We start from the raw sequence: 24464 nt of genomic DNA on the forward strand, positions 1-24464 counted from the left end.
TTTGTTTGTTTTTTTTTTTTTTTTTTTTTGGGGGGGGAGGGTTTACGTCACATCGACACAGTATAGGTCATATCGCGACGTTCCAGCTTTTCTGGTGGAGGAAGACCTTAGGTGCCCTTTCGTGCATTATTACTGAGTAGAAGTAAGCTAGCTGGATAGCTTCCTCACATGAAATAATCCAAAGTCCCTGTCGGGATTCGAACCCACAGTGGTGAGGGGCAAGTGATTTGAAGGCAACGACCTTAACCACTCGGCCATGGACGCCCCATGCCTCATGAGATGGAGCTTAAAGTTAGAAGTAAAACATTATATCTAAGTTCAAGCCGGGGATAATTTTGGAAAAATTGGTGCTGGAGTTGAGACCCCTGTCACATATAATGTTGATGATGATAAGAAACATTTATATGAAGTCTGAAGTTAAGCTTTCAAAAAGTAAAGAAGTTATAGTGAAACAACATCTTACTGTGCAAAAACTTTAATCAGAAATCTGGATGTGGTAAGTAGCACAGCTCTATATACACATGCACTGTACTTTACAGTCAAGCTAAAATTCATAATCTGATCACTGTGTAATTTCTTGCAGATGTGTACATTTATCAAATTGGCTTCCAGGATTACCCAGTTGTGATATCAATAACCAAAATATGAGGCAACCTATGGCCATGATTTTATGGGCATTTAAAGTCACTATACATGACTCTGTAGACAGACATCTAAAAAATATGACTACATTCTGAGAAGGGTTCTAACTCATAATCCATTACTTTGGAGGCACATCTCAGGATCTCAGGTAAGGTTCAAACTCATAATCCTTTACTCCTTTACTTAAAAGACACATCCAAAACAATCCAATTGCACACAAGGAGTTTGAAAATCGGTCACAAGAGAGGCAGGTACCTTACATAGTATGACCATGTCTTTAGGAGGGCTCGAACTTGCAACTCTTCTCTTGAGAGGGCATCCCAATGATTGATCACTATCAGATGATTTGAGCCCCGTCATGACAACTGTTCGCTATCAGTTTCTGTACATGTAATAGGGTCGGTAAGCGAACAGCATGGATCCTGATCAGACTGCGCGGATGCGCAGGCTGGTCTGGATCCATACTGGTCGCAAACCCAATATGTTGGTTTTGTCGTGACGCGGCTCATTTATTTCTAGGATTCAGAGTGAGACCATATCTTCACCAGGTGAAGTAAAGAATAAGACAAATCTAAAAACATTCATAATAATTTATTTTTTTAACAGCAGTCTTCAATCAGTGAAGGACTCTGTACTAATTCAATTGAGTAAAATCTAATATAACAGTATAAGAAAAAAAATAAAGAGTAGAACAAAAACGAGCTTTTAACAGACAAAAAAGTTACATAAAAAAATTTCAATTGACACACAAAGAATAGCTACATGTCATGGAGTAAAAACATACTGTGAATGCAAGACAAATACCTAGGTTAAAGTTTTTATACTATAGGCCTGCATATTTAAAGCTTCATATGTTAATTTTTTAATTTTTTTTATTTTAACACCAGTTCTATAAAACATTTCAATTTCTTATGGTTTCTTTTTTAATTCATTAATTCAATATACGAAATGTTTTCAGATTTTTGACACACAATTATATTTTTATCAAATTACATTTTTTTAGAAGAATTACAGTTTTTAGATGAATCCTAACAAAATTACATTTCAAAAATCCAATGTAATATACATTTAATTTTTCTCTAATTAAAGCCTACTGGTATTTGTTTTGCATACACAAAATGAAAAGTATACATGAAAAAATATCAAATTTAATTGCAATTAACATAATCACTTAAATTTGTCCAAACTATAACACTATTTCAATTCACTAATTATTCTTAGTACATTATTTCAACACATTTCGAACAAACATGGAAAAACCATGCAGTTTTTAAATAACATTCACAGCTGTCAAAAAATACTGAAATAAGTTACCAAGAATGATTTATTATACATGTTACCCAGGACATTTATATCTACGTTCTAAACAAATTTTAAACCTTAATAAATTCTTCATAATGAAGGTAAAAATATATATTAAAGGGACATACCTCCAGAAAATCTTGTTTATATAATATTTATACATGTACATCTTTAAATATAAAAGTTTCTGATTTTTAAAAAAAAAAACTTTCCATTCTTTCCTTAGTCATCTCTCAAGGAAAAAAAATTAATATTAGAAAAATGTTTCGATGGAATTTAAATTTTTTTTTTGATTAAACAATATTTTTTTTACATGTATAACATTTTGTTGGGTGATTTTTTAGAATACTTAAGATCCAATACTGCTTTAGATACATTGTATGTAAGATATGTAAAAAAAAATACTTAGATTTCAATCTTATAGGGAGTCTTATTTCATTTAAACAATTTGCACTTTGAATGCTTTGATAATAAAATACAGTATCATAAAAGAAACTTTGTTATTCTGAAAGGACGTCCCTTTAAATGTTCAGTCAAATAACAACCAATGAAATAATTCAATTTGGCAAAAATGAAATACTTTTATTATAATAAAGGCTCTTAAATAAATATGCCTTTTTAAAGCTTTCCACGGATAAAAAATCTTAATTAACACAGTCTAAAAATTTAATAAAAACCAGTCTAAGTTAATGATAAAACTTCAAATTTTAGACCAATCATAAAGCTCTAAAAGCTTAAGCTCATAGTAATGATAACATGTTTTGTGAAGCCTAGTGAAGAAGGGTTATTATAATTGTATAAAATTATCTCCTATAACAGATTTTTCGCAACATTATCTTAAAGCCTGGCCAACTAGGCCATCTAAGCAATCTGGCACCTGTGCAGTTCTAACCATACTTTAAGAAAGCTGCTTGTTATTGAAAAATTTCTTAAATATTTTCATACTGAAACCCCTTACATTTCCAATGAACTGTTCCAAAATTCAAAGCAAAGCAATGTCCATTGCACAATTTTCTGCAGGAAAAAAGGTTATAGAATTTACTAAAATGATTTGCCTCAAATCTATGTATTATTAGACTGTTTCAAAATCTAAGCAGACACGTATATTTTGACACATCGTATTTTGACCCTTTGATCAAATAATACATAGAGCTACATTGGTACAATGAAAGTTAACCATCAGCACCGTAAACATCTAGAATGTGATGGATATTAAGTGTAATATTTCAAGAAAAAAACTTTGAACAAGAAGCTTATAATTATAGATGCTGCACAGAAAAAATACAATTAGGCCTTGCTGAACGATTATTTATGTTATGTAGATTTAATTTGTTAAACATATAATATATAAATGAAATACCTTGTTAACAACATTTACCCTTTGATCCAGATGAACAAATACAAAGAGTTAGGCATTACAGGTAATAAATATACAGTGGGTCTATCATGAAACAACAGGGAATTTAAAGATTTCAATTACAAAGTCAAAATCACAAAATTGTCATTTACATAATAAAAACCCCACATGTTTAGCTTTTATTTTATTAAAAAAATGTCAATAATAAATAAAAATTAATTTTCAGTCACCTAAAAGCTATTTGGTATGGCAATTAAAGCAAAGAGATGAATTTCTAAACAGCATTTGTATTTCACATTAAATCAGCCAATAAAAGCAAGCTTAGATAAAGCCTAAAGCCTATAGTTCATGAAATTCATCTGGCGAAAAAAGTTACCCCATATATTATTCCGCCTTTTATACTTCAGCACTGCATTTAAAAATAGTATATTTTAGCAAAAAGCACTAACAATGTTTTCGATCATTTCCTAATTATTATACAATATCACCTATAAACCGGATAAGCCATATATTAACATTTAGCAAATTTGAAATTTAAACAAGAGCACTACATGCAGTGTTAACATTGGTCTTTTTAAAATTCAAGTTAAAAAGGGGCATTACTCAAAAATTTTTGCTTCAAGAATTATGCCCCAAATGCATCTTGTCGTAATAAGCAAGTATTCCAAGTTTAGAAGAACAATTATGCCCACAATTCAATTTAGAAGTTAACAAATCTTCGAGTCATGTTGAAAATGATCCAAATCCTAATTAGCACTGTGTTTTTGAACCACTTAATTGGTAAATTTTCATTTACAAAGAGTTACAAGAAATAGTAAATAAAGAAAAATTTAATACCGTATTTAAAGAAAAGAGAATTTTCTAAAAATAGCTCACAAATAATGAAACTTACAAAATATTGTGACTTGATGTACAAAACTGACAATAGAAAAAAAAGATATATTGCTAGCACATTTTATATGAACTGATGTTTGAAAACTGGAACTGCTGAACCAGTCTTACATTTGACTGGTTATTTATCTGTATTAATTTTAAACCAGTCAACAGCAGGCAAAAACAATTCTGACTGGTTGCATTCTGGTATGTAACTGATGACTGAAAACAGCAACTGCAGATCTAAATCCAGTCTTACATTTGACTGGACCCATTACTTCATATAGACCTCTTGTTACTCCTTTTCACACACCCCTTTTTGAAGCCTCAAATAGTGAAAATATGCCCAATTTAGACCCCAAACACTTGTTTTCATTCGAGAAATGGTGTTAAAAAAGGTGATTACTATTTCGGTGCCATCCCCTATCAAATATCCTACAAAACTTTGGACATGTGAGAGGCTAAAAATGGCCCCAGGTCTACCTTAAGGTAACGTGTAACCAACACTGAAAAGCCTTTGACTTTATCTCAATCCACTGAGAAATTGCAGCACTTTGAAAAATCAGTTTTGATGGAAAACGCAAAATAGTGTCTTTGGCAATTTTGAGGTGTCCCCTCATTGCCTATGTAACAGGAAATTTAAGATTGAGTATGCCATTACAAAGGATATGGTCCAATCAACATTTGTGCCAAGTTTGAACAGTATTAAAGCCTTTTTTATAGTTTCATAGCAATTTGAACTTGTAACAGGAGGCTTTTCAATGAAAATTGAGCCATTTTCAAAAAATGCTATGAAGTAATGGGTTAACAATTGGTATAAATTTTAAACCAGTCAACGGCAGGCAAAAATAATTCTGACTGGTTCCAGTCTGGTTTGTGTAAAAAAGGAAAAAAACTTCATTAGGCCAAACTAATTATATACAAAATAGTTCTAATAATGCCATTTCGATTGTATCACATTAACAATAATCAATTAAGATAAAAATAGACAAAAAGTGGTTGCAGGGAGACAACTCTTTAAAAAAATATAACTTAAGTTGTTTGATTCATGGAGTAGTTGCCTGAAAAAAAAATTACCCAACAGTTTGTAACAGAAAATTATAAAACCAACAAAAAACAATCAGTTGTACAGTGTCCCTTACTTAACAGATAAGAATGAATTCTTGAAACCTCAAGAAAAATGTTTAAACATAAATTTAATAAATAAAAAATCTACTTAAAAGATACCATGGAAAAGAAATGTAGATTTGAAATTTTTTGACATAAGCAATGCAACAATTGAATATCATCACTTTGGAAGAAAAAAAAGTTACATTATAGGAAAAATCATGAACAGAAAATAGTTTTTTTTTCAAAAATAAATAATCTATACAAGCCCAGCTTGTAAAATGAAAGCCATAAATACAGATACACAGTCAAAGAGAGGTAAAAAGCACATAAAAAAGAAATTAATGTAAAACAAGGTAAATTAAGTTACCTCCCTTGTATAATAAATATTAAAACTGTACAAATTACGTAATTATCTATTTACAAACTGACAAAAATCTATGGATCTTAAGTAAGAAATAGTTACAACACCATTTAATATACAAAAAAGAGAACCTTTTACAAACATCATAGACCAATTTGGTACACTTTTCAAAAAATTATTATTAGAAATCATTTAAATGGAACAAATGGGTCTATGCTAAGACATGTAACATGGGGGATGGGGAAAAGGGGGCAGGGAGCTAAAGGGTTCAAGGGTTTTTGAATAAATCTGTACAAAAAAGGATATACACAAGGATTACACGGGGTACAAAAAAAAAAACAAGGTATAAGCCCCGCAAAATATCACCACAATATGACCTCATTTTACAAAGAATGCAAGTTTTTTTTTTTTCACGAGCGTATGAAATGAAAATGACATAAGCATGGTTATGGCACATAGATATATCCGGAATACTAACTGGAAATCATCTCTCTCAAAGAACGACCCTTTATTATCAAAATAAAAAAGAAAATAAAAAAGTTTGGTGTTATTTTCATGATGTCTTTATGCAAGAAAACCAGTTATCTTAAACCAGTGTTCAGATTCAAACCAGACCTTAGAACTTATTCATGCCTGTTATATAAAATTTTGTGAAATGGGCATGCCCTGCTTTGAAATTCCAATTGACTATTGTATACGTGTAACAATTTTGACACCAAAATGCTAAATTAAGCAGCTGAGAAGTGCACTGTTGTCACACAATAAGGATTTGAACAACAGCCTAACTCTTTACTAATGGCAAAGATAAGGTTGTGCACAACTGCCTTAACTCTATAGTGGTGGCATAGACAAGAATGCACACAACGGCTAGGGGGACGTAAGAGATGTTGCATCATTGTATTACCACTAATCTCTTAAAAAAAAAGAGTCTGTGACTTACAATACAACAATATTGCTTTTGCTCTTGTGGGTTCCATTTCCAGAATTTTTATAACATAATGAATGTGCCGGGAAATAAATCGAGAGATGTGATTCAAATTAGATTGAATACGAATCAGCAGTATGACGATTAATCTAAAAAAATATGCCTGAAAATATTTATATGACATTACAGTGTACAATAATCATAAAGTAACAGTAGAAAATTACTTTAGCAAGAGATTACCCTTATTGTTCAGATCACTGTTTGTAAATATGATAATTTTATATATATAATATCAATATAAAATAACGGAATTAAAATATTCAGGATGTTCCAATGCACAGAATCAGAGAAAAACGGATTTTGTAAATTTTGTTGATTTATAATTATATGCATCACAAAATAAAGTATTCATTTTGTTTTAATAATAAAATAAGATTTCAGCGAGCAGAAGTTGCAATGGACAACCAATGTACATAAGCCATAAAAAAGTATGACTTTCTATATATAATTAGTTAATAAAGAAGGGAGGGGTGTGTTTGTAAAACAATCACATCCTGTGATATCTGTTGAGCAAAAAATGAAATAATTACAAAACAAGGTTATTGAGAATATTTGTAAAACCTTTAAAAAAAAAAATCAGAATAAAAGAGAATGAATTTGGCAATGCGAGCAGAACAATTTTCTTTGTACCGTCAATCCCTACAAAGAATTGAAATCCATTCATAAAAAATAGGCAATACAGAGTGAACAAAACAATTCTGAATAAAAAATGTTTGTTACCCGCTATTTACCGCTAAAAAGAAGTCAAACAGTAAATTTTATACATAATAAACCCATTTTACCCCTAAACACTTTTAAAATGTCTGCTTAAATAACAAAATAGAAAAGTATGAAAATGATTTATTTCTAACGTGTAACATTGCCATTTTTATATGTCAATATCCATTATGCTTACCCTAATTCTGCCAGTACCGAAAGTGATAACCCATTGCTCCCTCACATAAAAGAACCAAAAGGCCCTGTCGGAATTCGAACCCACAGCGGTGAGGGGCAAGTGGTTTGAAGTCAACGACCTTAATCACAAGGAGATAAAAGATTATTGCGGTATATGAATATTACAATTTTGGCATATTTTGTCTAAAACTAGCAATCTCCTTCGGTCACATTCATAACTTCATATTTTTTTTTTTCCGTCTCTAGTGAGTAAAATATTAAATGGACTCATGGTTAACATTTGAAAGTATAAAAAAAATACTGGCATAAGATATAATTTATGATCAATACATTATTGCAGCTTAATAGAGGTATTCAGTTCTGTCAATAGTAAAGACCGCACATTTTTCATACTGGGATAAAAAAAATACCCTCCGAACAGTATGAATAACTGGACTCTATATTGTCAAATGAATTTTAAATTTCCTATAATTGGGATATACATTACATCTGCAAGGCTCTACATTACATGAAATCGATGTAAGCATCTGCAATCTGCTGTCAAATTGACGTCTGCTGTCAAATTGACGTCTGCTTTCAAATTCAAGTCTGCTGTAAAGCTAATGTAACCCTTCAGCATTTATATAAAACCTTTAAATGACATCTGCTTTTCAGCTTATACATAATATGGTTGGCATCGTCTTTCAATTCTTAAATTATTGTCTGATTGCATTTAAGTGAACATCGATTTTAACTTGTATGTTCAAATCTGCCATTAAGACCTTAAGTCCATTTATGCTATTCCAACTTAAAATTGATGTTTGAAAGTTCGCATTATAATTTTTTTAAAAATCCCAAAGCAAACATCTAGTATCAGATTTTAAGATTTACATACGGCTTTCAGACCTATGAGCTGATAACTGTATCCTTCATAATCTCAAAACTGACATGTGCTTCACACACTTAAGTTGACAGATACTCTAAATTTCTGTTATGTTGCCTACTTATAAATCCAAATCTAACATCTGCTTTTGGCATGAACATTCTGTGTCAAAAAGTAACAAAATACTCTTCCTTATGGAGGAACAAGTACATTTTCTATCTCCTTATTGAAGAGTGTAGACTCTTATCTCCAATACGAAGAGCACAATCCTGATTCCATAGTGGAATTATAGAGTATTATCACATTCCTGGATTTTGTTGACAAGGTTTGTAATGTACATGTATATCAACAGCTAAAACAAAAATAATACATGTATGAACACGCATGTCTAATCTTTAACAAGAATATAAATAACTACGACCTAATAATGCTACAAATAGATTGAAATCAACAGTGTTTAGCACTTCCTCTCAATTTCCTAACAAACGACAAATTGTTCATGTTTTATCTCCAGGTTGACTTTCAATGTCGTCTGCTGACGTTGGTTTTACGTCTGCTGAGGATTCTTCAGATCTAGGCTCTTCAGCAGAGGATTTTGGGATACGTGATGTTGGAGACGTGGAATTTGGAGACTCAGATTCCTCTTTGATCGGTTCCATTTCTGACTTTTCAAGACAAACAGTTTCCTGCAATTGAAATTAACATAACATTCAACACATCCGTGATTTTTTTAAGTTAATATTTTTCACATCACCTTTTAACAACATCGTAATTATAAGGAAGAAAATCCAATGACTTATAAGTTTTAATATAATTTACACCCAACAAGAGCTTACTTCTGTCACTTTTTTGCACACCCAATCATCAATTTCAAGACTACAGACACAGAGCATTCTACCTGTGTAACTGTTTTTCTGCTGGTGGCAACAGATTCAACCATGTAACCCTTGCAACCAAGAACAGTCGTCACATTGGTGCTGTCTACTTATGGTGTGTGCTATTCCCTATTCAGACAATACATATTGAAAACCTCTCTAAAACTTATGGCTTTGTATAGATTGAAAAATGGTGGCTTTGTATAGATTGAAATATGGACAAGTCCATTTCTGATATTAAGCATGTTTACAGTTAAAGGCAATACCCTTAGGACTGTTGTCTTCCATCGAGACTTTTATTTCTGGTTTCATAAAATTGCTGTACCTATTTAGCTAAGAACCATTTTTCCAACATTTACAGCTACATGTATTACCTGTTGAATATTTTCTAATTTCTCAGACAGAGATTTCTGTTGCTCATCCTCTTGTATTTTGGCCACCCACATCTCATGGTTATCTTTCATATTCTTTGTTAGTATACAGTTTATCTTTCTAGGTTTCTTCACTGGCTTGTTCATCAACGTACCTGTCAATATATACAGAAAATTAGAAATTCCGTCATGAAAATGAACAAAAAAAACCAAAAAAACAGAAGAAGAAAGTGGTGGGTGAAGAATAAGAAAACAAAAATCATATTACACTCTCTATTATGAAATTATCTAAAGGTCAGTTGGGTCATTGGAAGCAAAATTCAAGAATAAATCATAAGTGCATTTTAAAAGAGTATTTAATGTACTTTGTAGTGTGATGGGTAGATTCTTAAATTGCAAAAAAATTATTTTTCTAACTCATAGGTAAACCAGATTTATAATTTCTCCAATACTGTTGAATCTTTATTAAAGAATATTCTGAAATTATGTCTGACTATTGAATAAGACCAAAATTAAATGTAAGTTGCCTAGCAATAAGTCACTTAACATATATACTCACAACTAGTTGCCTAGCAACCAATCACATAACATCTGTACTCCCTACTTATTGCCTAGCAACCAGTTACAAAACTTTTATACACAAATTGTAACAAAGCAACCAGTTACATGTCTAATATATTCAGTGACTAGTTGCCAACCAACCAGTCACATGACTGGTACACACTATAAGTAACTAAGCAACCAGTTACATGATAAATATATACAGCACCAGTTGCCTAGCAATAAGTCACATGACTAATGTACTCACCACACTCAGTATCAGTCTCGGTCTCGTCTTCAGTGTCTTTCATCATATTATCACCTTTTTCTGTGTCGGATTCACCTACAAATACAATATCACTAATCTGTCAACCTTGACACATCACATTTGCAATCAAACATGTAAATATGATTCTAAAATGTTCTTATTAATACAATTTCCAATCTCCATTCTATTTCAATCATTGCTCTGCATTTGAATATTTCATTGATTTTTCTGAAGCTGCAAAAATTTAATCTAACAAGAGGGCCATGATGGCCCTGAAGTCGCTCACCTGTATATAGCCCACCCCCGCAGGGCCGATTTTAACCCAAGGGCTTTTATTTGAACAAACTTGGTAGACACCCATAAGAAGATGTTTCATGCTAAACATCTAAGCTCTAGCTCATTGGGTTTCTTAAAAGAAGATTTTTTAAGTTTTAACTATACATATATAGTTAATAAATGACACCCCTGGGGCGGGGCCAGTTTTGACCCAAGGGCTTTTATTTGATCAAACTTTGTAGACACTTACTAGAAGATGTTTCATGCTAAATATCTAAACTCTAGCTATTTGGGTTTTTTCAAAGAAGATTTTTAAGTTTTTGCTATACACATATAAGGAAAATCAATGACCCCAGGGCGGGGCCAATTTTGACCCCAGGGCTTTTATTTGAACATACTTGGTAGACACCCATTAGAACATGTTTCCTGCTAAATATCTTAGCTCTAGTTCTTTGAGTTCTTTAAAAGAAGATTTTTTAAGTTTTTACTATATGCATATAAGGAAAATCAATGACCCCCTGGGGCGGGCCAATTTTGACCCCGGGGCTTTTATTTGAACAAACTTGGTAGACACTCATTAGAAGATGTTTCATGCTAAATATCTTAGCTCTAGCTCTTTGGGTTCTTTAAAAGAAGATTTTTTAAGTTTTTACTATATGCATATAGGGAAAATCATTGACCCCCTGGGGCGGGGCCAATTTTGACCCCAGGGCTTTTATTTGAGCAAACTTGGTAGACATTCACTAGCAGATGTTTCATGCCAAATATCTAAGCTCTAGCTCATTGGGTTTCTTAAAAGAAGAATTTTTAAGTTTTTACTATACACATATAGTTAATAAATGACACCCCTGGGGCGGGCCAGTTTTTACTCCAGGGCTTTTATTTGAACAAACTTTGTAGACACTTACTAGAAGATGTTTCATGCTTAATATCTAAACTCTAGCTATTTGGGTTTTTTCAAAGAAGATTTTTAAGTTTTTGCTATACACATACAAGGAAAATCAATGACCCCCGGGGAGGGGCCAATTTTGACCCCAGGGCTTTTATTTGAACATACTTGGTAGACACCCTTTAGAACATGTTTCATGCTAAATATCTTAGCTCTAGCTCTTTGAGTTCTTTAAAAGAAGATTTTTTAAGTTTTTACTATATGCATATAAGGAAAATCAATGACCCCCTGGGGCGGGGCCAATTTTGACCCCGGGGCTTTTATTTCAACAAACTTGGTAGACACTCATTAGAAGATGTTTCATGCTAAATATCTTAGCTCTAGCTCTTTGGATTCTTTAAAAGAAGATTTTTAAAGTTTTTACTATGTGCATATAGGGAAAATCAATGACCCCCTGGAGCGGGGCCAATTTTGACCCCAGGGCTTTTATTTGAACAAACTTGGTAGACAGTCACTAGAAGATGTTTCATGCCAAATATCTTAGCTCTAGCTCTTACGGTTTTTTAAAAGAAGATATTTAAAGTTTTTTCTTTCGGTTGCCATGGCAACCAGAGTTCTGCATGGAATTAAATTCTTTGAACAATTTTTAAAGGTTACCACCAAAGGAACATTCCTGTGAAGTTTGGATGAAATTGGCTTAGTGGTTTATGAGGAGATGTCATTTAAAGTAAAAGTTTACGGACGGACGCCGGACGGACGACGGACGGACGCCGGACGAAAAGCGATCACAAAAGCTCACCCTGTCACTTTGTGACAGGTGAGCTAATAATGCAAAAGGATTGATGGCCAAATAAAGATTAATAACTCATCATTATATTCTTGAATATTGCAGGGACCTTTAACAGATTTTTTATGGTAAAATAATGATTTAGCTAATGGCCTTTCAACTTATTCTTGGACCAAATCTTCCAGTTTTAGAGACTGTACATGAAGGATAATGAAATAAAGCAACATCCCTCATGCCCCCAAGCACAGACTTGAGCGGTACTAAAAAGTGTTGCAATCAATCATCCCGAAGAACAAGAAATGAACAATTATTAATGAATAAGGGACATATTTAACACATACCTTCATTGTCACTGTCTTCCTCCACCCAGGTACCAGGTAATAGACCTGCTGTAACTAGAGAGTTACACAGTGGCGCCACCAGGTGATTTATAAATGTTTCCTGGAGTTTAGGTAACTGTGGATTTCTTCTATCCATATAAGGAGATATGGGCATTCCTAATCTAGACTCTTCATCACCCTGTGAGAGACAAGAAAACAAAACATTTGAATAAACTCCACTTCTTTCTTGCTTAGTTCTGTTAAGTTTGCAATTACAATTTTTGGCTAACAATGAAAACAGGCAAAAATACAGAACATTTGTATAAACTCCACTCTTCCTTGCTTATTTTTGCTTAGTTGAAAGTGACTTTTAATTAAAGGTGAAAAATATTTAACACACCTCTCTTAAGAATGATCTAGACTTCCATAAAATATTATGTCATGTAATATCTTAAACAGACTTGGTACATCTTTCAACCTATCCACAACCATTCATCACTTTTAGGGAAAATTTTAAATCAAGTACTGACTCAAAAGCGAACAGTGCAGCCCATTATCAGACTGCTGGAATTGACAGTATAAGTTTAATTCTTCTACAAAAGTACAGAAAAAAAAGATTTTCAATCTGAATTATCAATGCATACTTTTTATCTTATCAGAAATTACCTGTTCATAGAATTCTTCAGCTATTCTGTAAGTCCAGGACGTGTGTAGATCTTTAATTTTAGCTGGACCATTTATATCAGCGAGTTTTATAACCATCTGTGCCACCTGTAGTCGGTCAGTCTCTACTGTCCAGTCAATACCAACAGCATGGTCATCATTTACCTGAAAATTAACATGCATTTATAAATGATGTGTTTACTGCAACCTTATGCTTTTATCCTGCACTTTAAATTCTTATAAATTCTCAACATTCTAGATTTTACAGTATATCAACGGAATCACTGTACCCTTGTCTTGCAACCCAATATAATTCAATGTGTTCCGTGTCTTGCGAGTAAAAGCACAGGTTACTTCCAATCACTGTACCTTACTTGGGAGACTATGTATTTCAACTTATTCCTTATTTGTGATAACAGGAATTTAAATGATGAATTTGCACTTTGAATTTGAAACAGTCCATTTGAAAGTATCAAAATACAAAAATTGAGCAAAGAAAAGTATAGAGCCTGGTCGAATAGTACAGAAGTGAAGACTAAGCCTGTCTCTATACTGGCGCCAAAGCCTAATCACTTTCACTTCCAGCAGGTAAGTAAAGGCAACATTTTCCATAACCTCTTCATATGGCACCCTTTGTTCATAGGGTTTATGATGACAAATAGATTTCATAACAGTATTTGTTAAGCAATTTGAATGTTTCACAAACATTCTTAATTTTCCATAACACCTTTTTTCTTTTCAAAAATAGCAATTTAGACACTGAATTTTATTTATATTTCAAACTAAAGTATATTAAAATTAAATCAACTAAAATGGAATATTTGTAAGAAATTTTGCCTAATTTTCATTCTTTAACTTAATTGTTTTTCTTATATTCCAGATGGCATTATTTTCAAATTAGCACTGAAACTTACTTTGGCATTAAATTCCGCTAATATTTCAAAATGGCGTTTTAGATCTGTAGCGAGGATAGCTTCAATAACAAGGTAACGAAACCTCTTAAACTCCGCCTGATCAAGACCTGACAGGAAGTTAAAATCGGGACTTGACAGGAACAGATTCCAAGCAGACGCAGCATGGTGGTTTTCTAGAACTGAGCGATCATTGTATAGTACAGCCTGGAAAAAAACAATACATTAGATATATATAGTGTCATACATTTGTTATCATTTTTAAATTATTTAAAAATAGATTAATCATTACAATGCTAAATAAGCTAAATATCATAAATGGACTTGTCCATCTTCCCTTTTGGACAAAACCATTCATCGATTTAGGGAACATTTTATAAAATATGTACTGAAAGAAAAGCAAACAGTGCAGACCATGATCAGATGGAACAGATATTTCATCTGGTTTTGTTTGTACTGGTATCATATATAGGTTGATTCAGTCACCTCAAAAATGCTAAGGGTTAAACAAATCATGGAAAGTGTTATACAAGAGCTGTCAGAAGGACAGCGCGCTCGACTTTTTTAGTGCTTGCCTATAAAACAAAACTTTGACAGTTAAGGGCACACAAGACTTTAACTAGGAATTTCTAAGTACAAATCAAGAAACATTTTCACAGAGTTATCTTCTCTTGCTTACAGATAGGTCTCATGATGGCACATAAGAACTCCAACTTCCAAAGTAATATCTCAAATGGTTAAGTCAACAAGTGGACAAGAATGAAAATTTTAACTGAGTTTCTAAGTCAAAAAGGGCCATAATTCAAATAAAATCCTTGACAGAATTACCTTCTCCTGCCCATGTTTTGGGACCATGATGGTAAACAAGTATTCCAACTTTCAATTTAATATCTCAACCAGTTCAGTCAAAAAGTGGACTGGTACAAAAAAAGTTAACCAAGATTCTAAGTCGATAAAAGGCCTTAATTTTTAAAACAAATCCCTGACAGAGTTACCTTCTCTTGCGTACAGATGGGGGTAATGATGTGAAATAGCATTAAAAGTTTGAAAGCAATATCTCAAAGGGTTAAGGCAATAAGTGGATTTTACCCATATTCAATGTATTTTCTAAGTCAAAAAGGGGCATAATTCTGTCAAAAACCTTGACAGAGTTATGTCCTCTTGTCTGTTGATGAAGGTCGTGATGGTAAACAAGTATGGTCAGTTTCAAAGCAATACCTCCAATGGTTTTGAAATAAAGTGAGGTGGTACAAAAAACTTAACCAAGCTCAATACACTTTCTAAGTCAAAAAAGGGCCATAATTCTGTCAAAAACCTTGACAGAGTTATGTACTCCTGTCTGTAGATGGAGGTTATGATGGTGAACAAGTATGGTAAGTTTCAAAGCCATACTTGTAATACTTCTGAAATAAAGTGGGGTGGTACGAAAAACTTAACCAAGGTGTGACGCCAACGCCGACGCTAACGCCGACGCCGACGCCGGGGCGAGTAGGATAGCTCCCCTTTTCATAGAAAAGTCGAGCTAAAAATGAGACTGTAGGGAGCTTTATAATTGAGCTGTGTCACGACAAAACCAACATAATGGGTTTGCGACCAGCATGGATCCAGACCAGCCTGCGCATCCGCGCAGTCTGATCAGGATTCATGCTGTTCGCTTACAAACCCTATTACAAGTAGAGAAACTGATAGCGAACAGCATGGATCCTGATCAGACTGCGCGGATGTGCAGGCTGGTCTGGATCCATGCTGGTCGCAAACCAATTATGTTGGTTTTGTCGTGAGGCGGCTCATATCATTTCATGGACAATTAAAATACATATTGACGAAGCTTCAATGAATGTAAGATTTTCTTTCCACAACCTATATCATAAAGCAAGTAAACATTGAAAAACAGCTCAACCATCATAAAATGTTCCATTTCAATATTATTCCTTTATATAATGTTATGGGACATTCTGATATTTTCCAATCAACACTTAGTAATATTTAAAAATATAAGATGTTCATATTGAAAACAGGCAACATGAAAATGTGTATTAATTCTTTTCAAGCCATACACAAGAACATCGAGTGAATTATAAAACAAGATTGCATTTGAGAAAAATGCTATGCCACTGCATTAATACCTAAGCTCTAGGCCTTTTGGGTCTTTACAAGAAGGTAATTTAAGTTTTGAAAGCCTTGTACCTTCAGACAAGATTTTTTTATCTTTTATTATATGTATATATTGAAAATCAATGACCCCCGGGGCGGGGGCAATTTTGACCCCAGGGCTAAAATTTGAACAATCTTGCTAGAGGTTCACTACACAATGTTTCATGCAAAATATCTAATCTCTAGCATTTGTCAATTGCAAGAAGAATTTTTTTTAAAGTTTTTACTATAAGTTTTTACTTTATACATATAAGGAAAACCAATGACGACCGGGACAGGGCCGATTTTCACCCAAGGGCTATAATTTGAATAATTTGGGTAGAGGTCTACCACACAATGCCTTATGCAAAATATCTAAGCACTAGGCCTTTTGTGTCTTTACAAGAAGGTATTTAAAGTTTTTACTATATGTACATATAGTGAAAATCAATGACCCCCGGGGCGGGGCTGATTTTGACCCCAGGGCTATAATTTGAACAATCTTGGTAGTGGTCTACCAGACAATGTCATATGCAAAATATCTAAGCTCTAGACAATTTGGGTCTTTACAAGAAGGTATTTTAAGTTTTTACTATATGTACATATAGTGAAAATCAATGACCCTGGGGCGGGGTCGATTTAGACCCCAGGGCTATAATTTGAACAATCTTGGTAGAGGTATACCAGAAAATGCCTTATGCAAAATATCTAAGCTCTAGGCCTTTTGGGTCTTTACAAGAAGATTTTTTGAATTTATTCTTATAATTCCTTTTGGTTGCCATGGCAACCAGATTTCTACATGGAATGAAATTCTTTGAACAACTTTGGAAGCCCTTCACCCAAGGATCAATCCTGCCAAGTTTGGTTGAAATTGGACTAGTGGTTTTTCACAAGAAGATTTTTTAAGTTCACTATATAATCTATATAACACACTAACGCACAAACACACACACATACACACAGGTGAATCGCTATATGCCACCGCATCGCAGATGCTGCGGTGGCATAAAAAACTTGAGCTTCAAACTAAATCCATAAATTTTCTGTACCTTATTATGAATATGTAAATGTATTGATTATAAATAAATATTGTTGAAACTATGAGAACATCCAATCACTTGTATAACTAACTCGGTGAAAATATAGTTATCATGTGTCATGAAAACCTTACCTGAGGTGCGTGTGTGGCAACTAGGAATGCATTTGTACGACCTGGATGATCATAGTCATGCATGGCGGCAGCAGTAAACATGGCCATCAGTTCTAGAGGCGGGAAATTCCCGCCCATAATACCGTAACTGTCATCAGCAGCAAAACTGTTCGCTCTGTAAGATGGTGGCGACCTTTCACTATCTCCTTCTGTAAGTAGAAACATCACAAAAATATTAACCTATACAATGCTGGAGCTACAATATGATTTCCATATAAGTTTTAACGATTGACGGAAATCTGATATTTTCAAGCCAGGATATACAGTAAAACTATATGTCGAATTTTGAGAAGTCGTTTTTCTCGATGCGTCTAAGAAAATTGAAAGTTCAAATGGGCCCCTCTGTGAAGGTTGCACTGTTTACTCAAAATATAATCATCATAACAGCTCCTTTATTTCTCCTTTCTTTTTTTGTCATACAGACATCAAGGTGAAGGCATAACAGTAACAGTTATGACTGTATTACTTTAACTCTTGGCCTGCCGGCACCAACAGAATTTGCACACATGACCAGTGCAGACCAAGTTCTGCCAGCACATCTGTGTGGACTGCACTGTTCGCTATTCAATTGGTATATACATGTACTTTTTATGTTTTCCCTAAAAATTTATTAATGGTTTAAGTCCATTCTGACAGATGGACAAGTCCATGTACCGTACTGGTGAGATATCAGGGTTGTATCAATAAAAATCAGCTGTGAACCATATGAGAGTCCGGAGCTATTAGCTGGTTATAATCTCCACAAGCACAAAACAATTTTAACTTCTCAACATATATCTAATATAAAAGCTGTACAACATAAAAAACCTGAATTCAGTGACCTGACCCAAAGTGACCTTGACACAAAGACCCCTTTGTAATGAATTTCTTACAAAACATCAAATACAGGTTTGAAAAAGACGATTATGAGAAAGTGAAAAGTGCGGTAATCGTCTTAAGATATAATCATGTGAAATCATCAAGTACTAATGAGATGCCAGAATTACAAAGATAGCAGACGACAAAGTAGACACCAATACAGATGCCAACAAATGAAAGCTTATAAACTGCCACGGCAGCAAGAGATCTGACTGTCAAATGTCAAAAACTACCAGTATTCATATTTTTGAATGCATACAACCCACGTAGTCGAACATTTATCAAAATTTTATGTCAAAACCTGAGCTTTAATTTTCTTTTTTCCCTTTTTCCATCTTGTTGAATTCATTTAGTCATAGGAATACAAAAAAGAACAAACGTACAATCTATCATTTTTCGAGTATATTATTGAATACAAACTGATTTATGCCATATTTTATACAAAATATTGCGGTGATGAATATCGGGCCGATGTGTTTGGGAAATCGTACCCCAATTAATCACAGTGTAGGTCATCTATAACGGAACTATTTAACCTCGGCTATGACATTTCAACACCGCATAATGAGGACAATATGCAAATATGGTATAATGAATTCAATAATAAACCATCAAGGGAGAAAAAAGATCAGTTTTCATCACAAATTTATTCATATTTTTTTCTGTTTCGTAACTTTTTTTCTCTCACCCTGATTGTACTTTTAACCACAACAATCAACTGTTCGGGGTTTTTTTTTGTCATGCCAAAAAAAAAATTAGAACCATTTTTAACCATTTTTATATAATTAACAACTGATGGTAAGTTCCTGATTTTTACAATAATTATCTCCCTTGCTAAAAGATAATTAATGTAATTGACAAAATATGAAAAAAAAAATCCCTATAAACAGCAGACTGATTTACATGAATTTTCAAATTCTTGTATACATATGCAGCAAAATATTATAGCAACAATATGTAAAAGATTTTTATCAGTTTCCATGAAGATGAAAGAATAATGAGAGAATTTTATCTTAAGCATAAAAAATAAGATATATTAGGAATGACCCCAAAATGGTGGCCCAAGGGGAGGTAATAGTTGGTTATGTGAAAAAGTATCTATTTACTTTAAAGGATATCTTTAATCAAATAACTTTCATATCTCAAATAAATTATTCATTATACAGCATAAACAATTTTTTTCTGAAAGATTATATTTTCAATCCTCGTTTACGTTTAGCATCAGACAGCGGGGGTTTAATTTACGGACAAAATTAACAGGTTTCAACCTGTTCACTATTCCACACTTGCATATATGTTTTCATTAACACCTGTTAAATGTTCAGTTTTTACATCATCTCTGAAGTTTTAACCGACTCAACCTGAAATTCTTGCTGCGTTCAAAGACAAACTCACCGAATAACTGAAATACTTACATCTAATTGGTCTGCCATGCAAAATGTATTTTGTTTCAAACTATGTAATAAGAAATGGTTTCACACATGGATAATTGTTTTTTTCTGCTTCCGAAGCACCTGAGTTTCATCATGATCAAAGGAAATCAAGTAGAGTATTTTAAGGTGATTCCACATGATATTAACATAATAAAAGAAATGGTTCAACATTCCATTCATCTTAAAAATAAAATGAATGATAATTTTATGCCATACATGTCAAAATTGAAGGCAGTGAGTTTTGTAAATTGGCAATTATTTTAAAGCAATCTGACAATTTTTCAAGCAATACTTACAATATGTTAATCGGACAATAGCATTTTTACTAAAATGTATGCAACAAATTTTCAAGAAATGACCAAAAACTGACAAAGTTGGCAACATGTATATCTGCCAACAGGGATCTTATTATCTGACAAATTTTTCAAGCAATGGTTAATATCTTACAAAGTTGGCAACATATATATATCTGCCAACAGGTATCTTAATTATTATTAATTTGACAAAGAAAACAAAACCATCATATTATTTGTGAAAACTAACATTGTCAATTTAAGCGCATCTGACAAAACTCACTATCAATATCTGTCTATTATAGTGGCTAAAATCTGTCATAATGGAAAACTTATGTATTACTCAGAAAATCTGACAATTTTTCAGTAACCTGACAAAGCCAGTTAAAAACCATTAAGAATATCATTAACTATATTATTATATCAGATATCAAAGTGAATAGTTCTGTTGCCACTTTGATGAAATTTGGCAAATAAAGTTTATGCTAGTCATGTTGACATTTCAAATGATTTGCATGCTTTAGGAAATGGAAAATAAACCTTAACTGCACTCTGAATTTCTAACATTTCATTAGGCTAGCTTGCAAACTGGTTGCAATTTCTACTTCCTTTAGACTGGTGTAACTGGTCCTATTTATATTAGTCAAGTAATATGATATCAGTCTTAAAGGGTTAACTCAGGCAATTTTTGACAAAAATAACAAAATCATCTTTTGTACTCGAATCACGCTAAAGTGACATTTGTAAAAGTCCCGGCATGAATTTCTGTAAATACTATATATTTTCGGTTTGAAGCGTAAATATATCTATACATATAATTATGTTGAACGAAATTTAGACGCCGACAGAACCACAAAGTAGTTTTAAAACTAGTAATGTGACTAGAACAAACCCTGGGAAGATTGTGGATATAGTATGATTGAAACAAACCTAATCATTCATTTGACATGTTTCCTTGAACGTTTCAAAGATATCACTGTGACAACTATGCTCTAACCTGACCCACGTGGGTCAACTTAGGAAACCACCCTTTTATTTTTATAAGGAAAATGTTTTGTTTCTGTGACTGCCTGGTGTATTCATTTTGAGGACATTTACAGATAAATGAATTAAAAATTCAAAACGAAGAAAAATGAAAATTTTGCCTGTGTCTCCCTTTTATTGACCCAAAAGATATATGCCTTTGCCACCCCACCAGTATAGAGCCAAGCCAGCCTGCGCATCCCTGCAGTCTGACCAGACTCAACTACTGATTGTACATTTTTTGTATTTTGAAATTGAAATCCCTTCATTTTATAATTGAACTGTTCTAAATTTAAAAGCAAATTCATTTTCAAAAGTAAAGGCCAAGGGTTATGTAATAAATATAATTAAATATTATATAATTCATTATAGACAGTCTGCAGGGTTAAGGGTTAAACTGCTTTATATTTCTACTTCCAATACTGGTCCAATTCATTATGTGAAATAATGTAATATCAAATTTTTGTCAACAGTCAATACTGTTCTAAAATTAAGGCAAAGTCATTACACAAAGTCTGCAAGTTTATACAATCTTTACTTCCACAGACTGGTTCAATACATTTTGTGAAGTAATGTCTATCCCCTTTAATTGATAAATAAAATCTTGGTCACAGTCTACATGTATATTATGTACTTAATAATATCAAGATCAAATTTATCATGCCGTATTTTTTTGTTGTTCCGTTCAGATTTCAAACAATGCTTAATCCATGAACCTAATTTCGACGGCAATGAGATTCAAGAATGAGGGATTTATCAGATATACATCTGGTCACATGATCATGAAGTATGATATACAGTCATATATGAAGACAATTAATTAATTGTGGTAGATTTAATTTTAATGTCAACAAAAGCAACCTTGCCAATTTTGTTTTGTATAAAAACAATAAAGGATGATGTAAGATTGTCAGAAACTGAAAAACTGGGTTTTACAGGTGGAATCCAGTTCTTTACCAATAAACCCATTCTTGAAAATATCACAAGGAAAGATTAAACATTATTGGTAACATATTTAACGTATTATTGAAAATTATACTAAAAATATTGTACACATACAATATCCGAGTAGTTGAGTAACAAGAAGGGGCCATGATGGCCCTGAGGTCGCTCACCTGTATATAGCCCCCCCCCCCCTCCCGGGCCAATTTTTACCCAAGGGCTTTTATTTGTTTATTTGAACAGACTTGGTAGACACCCATAAGAAGATGTTTCATGCTAAACATCTAAGTTCTAGCTCATTGGGTTTTTTAAAAGAAGATTTTTAAAGTTTTTACTATACACATATAGTTAAAAACAATGACACCCCTGGGGCAGGGCCAGTTTTGACCCCCGGGCTTTTATTTGAACAAACTTTGTAGATATTTACTTAAGAGATGTTTCATGCTTAATATCTAAACTCTAGCTCTTTGAGTTCTTTAAAAGAAGATTTTTTAAGTTTTTACTATATGCATATAGGGAAAATCAATGACCCCCTGGGGCAGTGCCAATTTTGACCCCAGGGCTTTTATTTGAACAAACTTGGTAGACACTCATTAGAAGATGTTTCATGCTAAATATCTTAGCTCTAGCTCTTTAGGTTCTTTAAAAGAAGACTTTTTTAAGTTTTTACTATATGCATATAGGGAAAATCTATGACCCCCTGGGGCGGGGTCAATTTTGACCCCAGGGCTTTTATTTGAACAAACTTGGTAGACATTCACTAGAAGATGTTTCATGCCAAATATCTAAGCTCTAGCTCTTATGGTTCTTTAAAAGAAGATTTTTTAAGTTTTTACTATATGCATATAGGGAAAATCAATAACCCCCCGGGGTGGGGCCAATTTTGACCCCAGGGCTTTTATTTGAACAAACTTGGTGGACACTCACTAGAAGATGTTTCATGCTTAATATCTTAGCTCTAGCTCTTTGGGTTCTTTAAAAGAAGATTTTTTAAGTTTTTACTATATGCATATAGGGAAAATCAATGACCCCCTGGGGCGGGGCCAATTTTGACCCCAGGGCTTTTTATTTGAACAAACTTGGTAGACATTCACTAGAAGATGTTTCATGCTAAATATCTAAGCTCTAGCTCTTACGGTTCTTTAAAAGAAGATTTTTTAAGTTTTTACTATAAGCATATAGGGAAAATCAATGACCCCCGGGCGGGCCAATTTTGACCCCAGGGCTTTTATTTGAACAAACTTGGTAGACACTCACTAGAAGATGTTTCATGCCAAAATATCTTAGCTGTAGCTCTTTGGGTTCTTTAAAAGAAGATTTTTCAAGTTTTTTACTATATGCATATAGGGAAAATCAATGACCCCCGGGGCGGGGCCAATTTTGACCCCAGGGCTTTTTTTATTTGAACAAACTTGGTAGACACTCACTAGAAAGATGTTTCGTGCCAAATATCTAAGCTCTAGCTCTTAGGGTTGTTTAAAAGAAGATATTTAAAGATTTTTCTTTCGGTTGCCATGGCAACCAGAGTTCTGTATGGAATTAAATTCTTTGAACAATTTTTAAAGGTGACGTGCACCAAAGGAACATTCCTGTGAAGTTTGGATGAAATTGGCTCAGTGGTTTATGAGGAGATGATTTAAAGCAAAAGTTTGACGGACGGACGCCGGACGAAAAGATCCACAAAAGCTCTACACTGTCACTTTGTGGCAGGTGAGCTAAAAAAAAAAGTAATTTCAAATTACCTGTAGTTAAGAAGCTAAAAAAATTGAATATATTACTTTTTTAGTATATTAAAAGTTTAATTTGTCACCTTAGTTCAGTAACAGGTTATGTCCTTCTAAATTTATTAGGAGTTATTACACTTAGGTGATGAAATGCACTAGTAAAGTGTAATCCAAAGACACCTTAAAAATAGCTTGAACTTTGACTTAACCCCCCTAAGTATTAAAGGCCCTTTTGCTCTTTGTGGTCACTTCACGGTGCTAAAACCGTTTTCCACTGCACTGAACTGATAGGGTGGGCAACAGAATTGATTTTTAAAATAAAAAAGTTCTTTTACTACTCCCCATCCCCAACAATAAACTGCCCCCGAGGGTGGGGATAGGGGTGTTTTACAATTGACTAATTAAAAATGAAAATTCAGTCATACCTGATTCACTTGAGGATCCTTGCCTAGGAAATATATCTTGTGGTGCTGACTTGTGTAAAACCAGGAATAGGCTGTGTACTCATATAATACACCGTTAAGTCAGTCGCATGTACCCGATTGTGATCTTATAATTACAC

General features: G+C 33.3%; 1 protein-coding gene across 1 annotated transcript; it reads right to left on the bottom strand.

Moving 5' to 3' along the window:
• Window positions 1-1218: 1218 nt before the first annotated feature.
• Window positions 1219-24413, bottom strand: LOC132747686 (cGMP-inhibited 3',5'-cyclic phosphodiesterase 3B-like; the record flags this gene model as incomplete). The annotated part of the gene is given in 9 exon segments (XM_060737175.1): window positions 1219-9072; window positions 9636-9787; window positions 10441-10515; window positions 12734-12911; window positions 13379-13540; window positions 14290-14493; window positions 17591-17778; window positions 24328-24364; window positions 24366-24413. Coding segments are annotated over 9 exon segments (1233 nt in total), but the record flags the coding sequence as incomplete, so codon positions are not given.
• Between the last annotated feature and the right edge of the window lie 51 nt (window positions 24414-24464).

Source organism: Ruditapes philippinarum, unplaced genomic scaffold (genome assembly GCF_026571515.1).
Source record: "Ruditapes philippinarum isolate M1 unplaced genomic scaffold, ASM2657151v2 ctg111_1_1_1_1, whole genome shotgun sequence".
NCBI classification, from domain to species: Eukaryota; Metazoa; Mollusca; class Bivalvia; order Venerida; family Veneridae; genus Ruditapes; species Ruditapes philippinarum.